The following is a 9,307-nucleotide window of genomic DNA, read 5'->3' as shown; positions in this document are numbered from 1 at the left end:
GCGAGACAGTGTTTACTGTCTCGCTGGGCGAGACAGCGTTTGCTGTCTCGACCCGCGAGACAGTAAATTTGCTGTCTCGCTCAGCGAGACAGTAAATGCTGTCTCGGAAAATGGCAGTTTCTCGCTGTAACTGTTCTTCCACGTTTCAAACTCCGTTATTTTGGCAGTTATCCACGTGATTTTCGCCCATGATGTTTCCCACGTCCCTTGGCAGTTAATGGACACGTGTAGGGCAGTTACAAATGTAGTTTTGACTATTTCAACACTGTCTCGCTGGCGAGACAGCAAAGACTGTCTCGCTGGCGAGACAGTTCATACTTGTTTTGATTTTTCCAAAACAGTATGAAATCCTTTCTTGTGAATTTTTGAGTGATCTTCTCTATGCTTGGGATATCTATTAGCATTTTTTGACGCCTACAGATACCCCCTCCAAAGTATTCCAGACTCATTCTTTTATAGAGGAGCATGGGATACTTTGGATAAGATAGATTTTACTTACGATCCCTTCAATGCTTGGCTGAATAGATCGTATGAAAGGACTTGTAAATGGCTTCAATGTTTAACCTCTTCTGCTGTTAGTCTATCCAGTTCTTCGTAGAATAGCTAACGTTCTCCCGGCGTCGCGTTTATCGCTTGACCGTTGTCGAGATCTTGAATTGAAGTTGATACTTGCTCTTGTGAATTCAGCGTTTACCATTGAATTGGTATATCCATTGAGAATTCCTCAGGTTATCCTTAAGAATATTCAGATTAATATTCTCCAGAAACTTCCTGTTGAGGGTGGGAATACAGTTTAGACTCGTGTACCCATTGGAGTATTCATTTGCATTACATTTGGCTTTTGACCCAGATAATATCTACTGTTTCATGGAGCGAAACAGAAGAGTTTGCTGTCTCACTGGGCGAGACAGTATTTTCTGTCTCGCTCAGCGAGACAGGATTTTCTGTCTCGCTCGGCGAGACAGAGTTTTCTGTCTCGCTCGGCGAGACAGAGTTTTCTGTCTCGCTCGGCGAGACAGAGTTTTCTGTCTCGCTCGGCGAGACAGAGTTTTCTGTCTCGCTCGGCGAGACAGAGTTTTCTGTCTCGCTCGGCGAGACAGAGTTTTCTGTCTCGTTCGGCGAGACAGAGTTTTCTGTCTCGCTCAGCGAGGCAGAGGCTATAAAAGTCGGGACTTAGGGTTTTAGGTTTTTTTTTTTTCACGTCGGATTTTGGCGATTTTTGAGCGATTTTCGAGCGATTTTCGACCAGTTCTTCACCTCTTCTTCTTCTCTTCGTCTCTGATTTGGGTGGTGCTTCGATTTGAAGAGATTTCACTTAGATTTTAAAGGTCTGTTCGCATCTTTTCTTCAAAATCTTGATTTTCTTCAACTGGGACTGTGCATGCATCGTTTCAGCCATATTTTGATCGATTTCATGCTTAAAATCTTGACTATTTTCATTGGATTTCCTTGTAGATCATTTGCTCGTCATGTCGCCGCGTAGAACTCGAGGAAAGGGAATCCGACCGACTGTTCAGAGCCCTGAGGAGGCTGCCCCTGCTGCGATCTCACGTGGAGGTATATTTCTTTCACCTTTTCACGAATTTAAATACTGTATTTCGTCAATTCCATATGTATGTTCCTATTTTTGCTTGCAGATCCTCGTTTGTATCCTTTGAGGTACCTTCGAGAAGAGCCGGTATCCTCCTTTGAGGGGATCGACGCTTAAAAGTGTTTGTTTTGCTTTGACAAAACACACTTCATAATACACAGGGGCGATTTTATATCATCCCATATGTATTGAAAGGTTTTGGTATGCCGTTATAATGCCCGCATACCTCCTTTATACATATGGTGGATAGAAAATCGTCACACCTGTTATGAGATAACGACTATATCTTATAGAATGAGATATACCGCTTTTCTCTAAAATTTTAGGATGACACTTACACAATTTATGTGTATGCCTCTTTTATCAGTCCGATTTCCTTCTACCACATTTACTGCTGATGTGGTTACTGGCCGGAGTAGCATGACCCACTCTTATTACGAGGGGATCCCGTTAATTGAATCCTCTCCCCAGTTTAAATCTGATTATAGTGGAAGTGATAGAGAATTAATCCAGCGAGGTAGTTGTCGTGTTCTACGACGATTAATCACAGATGCGCCCTTGATCTCGGAGCAAGACTCGAATCAATGCATAAGGAAGCCAGATTTCTTGTTTGGTGATTCGGTGAAAGATCCGAAGATTGCTTTCTGCCAGCCTGCGCAATGGTTGCACCAGAATGGGTCCTCATTCTTATATCTGCCTTTTATCCCTCGGGATCATTCACTGTTAATGTTCAGGAACCTATCAGTTGGACGAGAGATGTTCTGGAAATTAACCGAAAACCACGAGCACATTCATTGTGGTTTCATTGGAAAGGAAGCAACTCCAGGTTCCAGTGAAAGAGCTCATGTGAGAGGACTTCATCCGGGTGTCTTAGGACAAGACAATATTCCTCAGAACGAAAAGATAGTGCAAGCCAACACTGTGAAGAACCGGTTAGCGGCAGCAGGAAAAAGATTGCCCAGAGAGACTTTCAGGTGTTATGGATGGGTCCATTATTCTGGGAACAAGTGGTGGTGGACCAGGATGACCCAATATGTGTTGAAACGTTTTGGGCGAGAATTAGCAGGATTAGGGTTGGATGTCCCGATTCGTGCCACCATGCATGGCTTGCAGAGCAGTGTAAGTCATTTCCTTTGTTTGTTCGAGATCTACAACCCGGACACCAATACATTCTTTACCAAGAACGGGGAACTTGGACTACCACTGCATGAAATGATGCAAGTGTCTGCTTTGCCTATGGGCGATGTCCCATATCAAGAGTTCTTTCCGACCACCAATCAGCTGATTAAGATGAAAGATAGCTCGACTGCGACCTATGACACTCTATGGGAATTGACCTGTCATTATCATATAGCCATGGCCGAGATGGAGCCCAAAGCCAGAAAGAAGTCTCCTCAAGTCAGTTTAAAACAATTCGCTGATTATCTCTTCAAGAACCTGGATGTCCGTTCGGCAGATGTGTGCGGATTGTCTCCCTTGAGTACGGATGAAATTAACCGTTTGTTAGAGAAAACCAACGCGCATTCTTATACTTCGCGCTCAGAAGATGGATTTTTGCACGGCACTAAGTTCCGCTCTTATCTGTGGCAAGCTGGTGTTCCGATTAGCCCTACTGCTCTGCTGGCAGGTTTTCTAGCCTTATGGTTAAAGAGATGTGTAGTTCCCCATCAATCCGCAGATGCGATGCCAATGGAAGTGTTGTATCCGGCCGTCCAGCTGGCTACAGGTCGCAAATTATCTTTGCTTCCCGCTATGGTGGCCGATATTCATAGTGGATTGCGGCAACTAATCTCCGCATTTACCCAGGAGAAAAAGAAACCTTCCGCCAGCCTGTCCGTTCCGAAGCTGGAGCTGCCCTATACTTACTTAATGGCCTGGTTGGTACTTCATCGACCAGATTTAATGGAGGCTCCTGATACGGTAGATCTCAGTGTCCCTCTGTTGCAAAATCTCGAGAATTGCAAATGGAGCAAACATCGAGAGCCGGACATAACGAGGCAGTTTAAAATTCACAAATGTTGGGAATTTTTTCCTTGCTTCCCTCAGTTCTCCGGTACTTACAACACTACCTTAGTGGATGCTGAAGACCCAAGGCAGAATCGTACCATCTTGGATGTCGGGTGCTTCAGATGGTTGATGAATATTCGACCTGGATATCTGTTGTTCAGGATAAGGGATGTTTGCCACATCGAACCCTATCTTCCATGTCGATTCGCCCGTCAGTTCGGGTATGATCAGATATACATCGGCAACCCGAATCGTCACCTCAGCTTTCGAGGTGGACTTATCGACGGGGCGAGAGCTTGGTTTTGGAGCATTGCCGGCTGCACCAATGTTGAATTTGATCTCCCCTTAGAGACGCCGCCTCTACGGATGACTTTCCTCTTTTGTAAATGGCTGATAGCCACCAATATTGTCACTCGACGTAGGAGGATATCAGACTCAGAGGAAGAAATAGCTCCACGGCAAGCAGCAGAACTGCCTCGCGAAGCTGTGATGTCGCCTCGAGGAAAAGAGGCTGCTGAATCATCAAGGAAAGGAAAGGAACCGGCTCGCTCAGTCGGTAGTGAAGAAGAATTTGACTCTGAGGAGACGGAGACTTCCGAGGAGGCGGGTGAGACTAGCTCAAGTTCTGATGAAAGAGCGGGTCTTTCTGATTCTTTCTTTGAAAGAGGACTTGTGTGCCCATCTGTTGCTCCTACTCAATCACAAGCTACTTCGAGAAAACGGGGAGAGAGGGTCGTCATGACCTATCCTAATCGGATGACGGTAGACATTCTCAGTGGGGACGAAGAGGATGAAGAGGATGAAGTGCCTCTTGCTCGTCGACAAAGATCACGACCTTCCACTCAAGCTCAAACCCAAATTCCTCCTCGAACTGAATTACGCACCAAACGTCGTCACGAAGGTCCTGAAGCACATCCACCGAAGAAACAAAAGAAAGCTGCTTCTAAACCGCGCGTTCATCTTTCTGCCGTAGAAGATATCTCTGGTCGTAATGTTTCTTCTGATGAACTAGGTAATTATTTATTTTTATCTCTCTTACATTTTTTTTTAATGCTCGAACTCATTTCATTTCCAATTTCTGTAGAGAGTCAAGAAGAGGGAGAATATCGAGTTGGAGCTGCTTCTCCTGGAGGTATGGAGACTGAGGAGACCAGCTTCGTCCAGCAAATGCAAGATGTTCTGAAAGAAGGACCAGCTGACGTTCCACCCACTCCTGACGTTGATCCATCAGCTGCGGACACAGGTACTGATCTTTCTCCTCTCGGAAGAGAAATCCGAGAAATGAATGAGTCGGACCGTGTGCCTCCTCTAATGACCTGTGCGCTTTCTCTCCTTTTAGTCAAATTAAAAGAAGCAGGTACCAGTAGTGGAGCTCTCGAATCAGCCCCGACCAACGAAGGTAAAATTAATTGTCTTTTTGAGCAAATTCGTCTAAATTTATGTGTCATTTACGACTCAACACATTTTGTAGATGTCACAATGCACGAATCTGTTGGAGGAGAGACCACGCATACAACAGAGGTCGAGGAATTCAATGAACATCACCTCGATTTCAATCTCTCTGAAGGCGACCATGAGTATATCTCCGACTTACTATCGGGGAAAACTCCTGGTGCAGCCACGGAATCCAACGTTGGAGTCGGTCCAACAGAAGCAGGTCCTTCTGAAAGTAAGACCTTTATTCTGTAAACTCCATATATGCATACATATATATTTTAACTTGATTAACCATATAAGTATTTGAATTATAGGACCAGTTGCTGGAACTGATACTACTATAATCATTGGTACGTCTGATCGACTGGAGAGTAGTGAACTTGTGCCGTGGACAAGAACCGAAGTTGATTTGCAATCATCAGTTCTTGAACCTCAACCTTCTACTCCTATGGACCCCATGATGATAGAAGTCACTGTCACTCCCCAGATTAGTCCAGTTGCAACAAAAGCGAGACCAACTGAAGAAGTTGGTACATCGGCCGATGTTGTGACTAGAATTGGTGAGTTTCATTTATCGTTTGTTTCAAGCTCGGATTATCATTATGCTCATTGTAATCCTCCTGTTTGTAGAATCTCCTCTTAAAGAGTCTCTTAGTTTGGACCCGCCGTCCTCTGAGACTTTAGTTGAAAAAGTCCCTGATGTAGCGGGTGCATCAACAGCTACCATTCCTGAACCAATCTTGACTGTTCAGGAATCCAGATTATCATCCTTGAGCGAACCAAGTCATGCTGAAGGTTCTTCCGTCGAATTTGGTATGCTTTAGTTTGTTGTCTTGTATGCATATATATATACTGTACTGACTTATTTGACTTTCTCGCAGTTCCTTCATCATTATCAACTCAAATCCAAGCGTTATTGGTTGATGACGATCCGGACAAGTCTGTTATCTGCTCTAATCTCCAAGGCTTCATCTCCTTTTTGAACTCTATGGTCGATCGCATTCTCTTCAAAAGATCGTATTTTGAGAATTATAAAAAATCTTTTGAGCGTTTTATATCAGGGTTCAGAGAGGAAGGGTATAACGACTTAGCCGATTCAGTCACCGCTTATTTGGTTGATTTGAGGCAACATATTGAACTTCTGCAAACTCTTCGCACCAAAGGCGTACCTTTTTACATCGCTTCTCATATGGAATCCAGGCTGCAAGCGTGGCGTAATTCTCAAGAATCTGCCAACTCTGAACTCCAACAATTAAGAGCCCATAGTCACCAGCTTAGGGTGAATATTGGCAAAAGGACACAAGCCAAGGTCAACCTACGCCGAGATATAAAATCGAGTCGAGCGGAAATAGCTCGCTTAGAGGAGGAACTTGCAATGGCCAAGGATGCTCTTGATGTCTTGGAGTCTGAGTTGACGCAGGAAATTCATGTTGAGGAAGACCTGTTACAGCAACTGAACTTTCAAGATAAAATAATTGCTGAGAAGGAACAAGAGGTCGCCGCGCTTCAAAGTGTTGATGAAGAAGCTTTCAAAATTAAATTGACGGCTGAGCTTGAACAGACTTATGCGTTAGAGCTGTCAAAACTTGAAAATCAAATTAGTCAATATAAACTCTTGTAATCGGAGAACATTATATTTTTGTTTGTAGCTTTGTTTGAAAATTCTTGGTCAATATAGTGAACCTTTTTGCTCATTATATTGAATCTTTTTGCTCATTGAGGTTTTTTATTATGATTACTCATTCTTATTTAGAATAAATAACCATAATACTTATAGGATTTTTGGCAAATCCTCAGCCATCAACGGATTTGATATACCTTTACCGATTACCGTTTGAATCGGGCTAGTATGTGAATTATCTAAGTCCGTTTCACATATAACGTTGCGCTAAAAGAATTAAACTCTTTTAGACTTTGAACTACACTGTTGAATATGTAGGCTACATGTGTTAGATGTAGGCTTATCTCTAATAAGGGATAGAGATAACATCCCCCATGTGTGAACAACATGGATTTCAAAGTGTGAATAGGTTGCATTTCCTATATAGGACAACGAACCCAAAATCGGAGAGAAAAAGAATTGTATATTCCATTTCTCAATCTCTTGTTTGTTGGTAGAGATAAACCCATACTCGGAGAGGAAGAATTTTATATTCTATCTCCTGGTCTCTTGTTTGTTGGTAGAGATGAACCCAGAATCGGAGAGGAAGAATTTTATATTCTATCTCCTGGTCTCTTGTTTGTTGGTAGAGATAAACCCAGAATCGGAGAGGGAGAATTTTATATTCTATCTCCTGATGAAAAGGAAACTCACAGTGGAATCTCCACTTAGAGAAAATAGGTTGGTTTGAATAACCCTAACTGTCATAAGGTTTGATTACTCAATTCAAAAGTAAACCTTTCGTTCGCAAAAATGAATCGAAAGGAGATTTTGGTTGTGGTCCTAACTGTAGTAAGGTTTGACCAAGTGGGAATTTTGAGACGATCCTAACTGTAGGAAGGTTTGATCGCTCAATTTGTGGACCTCTCGTTCATGGAACGAATCGAGAGGGGATTTTGGCTTTGGTCCTAACTGTTTAAAGGTTTGACCAAGTGAGGAATAGGAGTAGGGTGCAAATAACAATGAGTTTGTTGATTTGCACAAACTAATCGGTGGGAAATTTTGATTTTAAACATAAGAATTTGACACGAAATAATCTGTCGACTGATACATACTGATGATCGTTGATCAATCCGACCGATGGGGGTTTCATAGCGTGAGATTACAAATCATCAAATCTCATCTTCCATGATTATATTACAAGGTTTTGCTGAGGAAAGATTAACTATCATTAAATCTCATCTCAACAAAAGTTGTAAAAGAACAGTGAATTATTCAAATGACCAGCTTCTCATTTAAAATAGTGAACTGATCTCGGGTTATCCTGAAATATCCTATATAGGATTCTCTAGGAACTTCCCGCTTTACACAGGTTATCCTGAATATATTACGGATAATATTTTTTCAGGAACTTCCCATTTATTGGCATCATCAATTTGTTGCCATCTTGGGTAACCAGGCGATATGCACCGTTCGAATAGACTGTTTCTATCACAAACGGTCCTTCCCATTTAGGTTCAAATTTGCCTTTCTTCTTAGAAGTGAGAATCATAGGTCTTCGAACGGCGAGAACTAGATCTCCTTCTTTAAAGCTTCGTCGTCGGACCTTTTTATCGAAAGCCCGAGAAATTCTAGCTTGATAAAACTCGATTTGTTGTTGAGCTTCCAAGCGTTTCTCATCTAACATCTCTAATTCCTCGAGACGTTTCTGATGATGTTCTTCCGTCGTCATTCCCGTTACGAGAGCGATACGGAGAGAAGGAATCTGCACTTCCAATGGAAGAACGGCTTCACACCCATACGTTAAAGCATACGGGGTGGCTCCGGTAGGCGTGCGGACGGTCGTACGATAAGCCCAGAGAGCTTCGCCGAGTTTGTCATCCCAATCTCGCTTATTGGTTTTCACCAATTTTGCCAGGATTTTGATGATAGTCTTGTTAAAAGCTTCGGCCAATCCGTTAGCTGTAGGATTATAAGCAGTCGACGAAACGTCTTTAATCCCGAATTTACCGCAGAACTTGATGAATGCGTTGCTCACGAACTGAGGACCGTTGTCGTGCACTATTCGCCTTGGCACACCGTACCGATATATGATATGGTGTTTGATAAATTTGATGACATTGGTCGTCTTTACTTCTCTAAGTGGAACTGCTTCTGCCCATTTCGAGAAATAATCGGTGATTGCCAGAATGAAACGGTCCCCTTTAACCGAAGGTGGAAAAATAGGACCTACTATATCCATTCCCCAAGTTTCAAACGGCCACGATGTCGCCGAAGGATGCAGATATTCAGGGGGTATGTGCATATAATTTGCATGCAATTGACACACTACACATTGTCGTGCGTAATCGACTGCGTCTTTCACCATAGTTGGCCAATAATATCCGATTCTCCTAAGTCGGTCGCAGAGTTTAGGACCGGGCTGATGTGCACCGCATATCCCATTATGTGCCTCTTTGAGTGCTTGTTCCGCTTCTTTACTGGATAGACAACGAAGTAAAAGACCATCATAAGCTCGTCGATACAACGTTTGCGATGTGGCATTGTAATAAAATCTCGGCGCTCTTCGCCGAATCGATTCCCTTTCTCTTACATCTTCAGGTAATATACCATGTAAGACGTAGTCAATAATAGGAAAACGCCAATCTCGAACTTCGGGTTCAACTCCAGTT

General features: G+C 43.0%; 1 protein-coding gene across 1 annotated transcript; it reads left to right on the top strand.

Moving 5' to 3' along the window:
• On the top strand, positions 1,919–6,778 carry LOC109831095. The gene is made up of 6 exons (XM_020398436.1): positions 1,919–4,841; positions 4,938–4,997; positions 5,070–5,267; positions 5,350–5,595; positions 5,666–5,848; positions 5,917–6,778. The coding sequence occupies exons 1-6, from the start codon at positions 1,919–1,921 to the stop codon at positions 6,654–6,656; spliced, it is 4,350 nt and encodes a 1,449-aa protein (XP_020254025.1). The 3' UTR covers positions 6,657–6,778.

The sequence above is a fragment of the Asparagus officinalis genome, chromosome 2 (assembly GCF_001876935.1).
Source record: "Asparagus officinalis chromosome 2, Aspof.V1, whole genome shotgun sequence".
In the NCBI taxonomy this organism is placed as follows: Eukaryota; Viridiplantae; Streptophyta; class Magnoliopsida; order Asparagales; family Asparagaceae; genus Asparagus; species Asparagus officinalis.
This window is presented reverse-complemented; position numbering and strand designations above follow the sequence as displayed.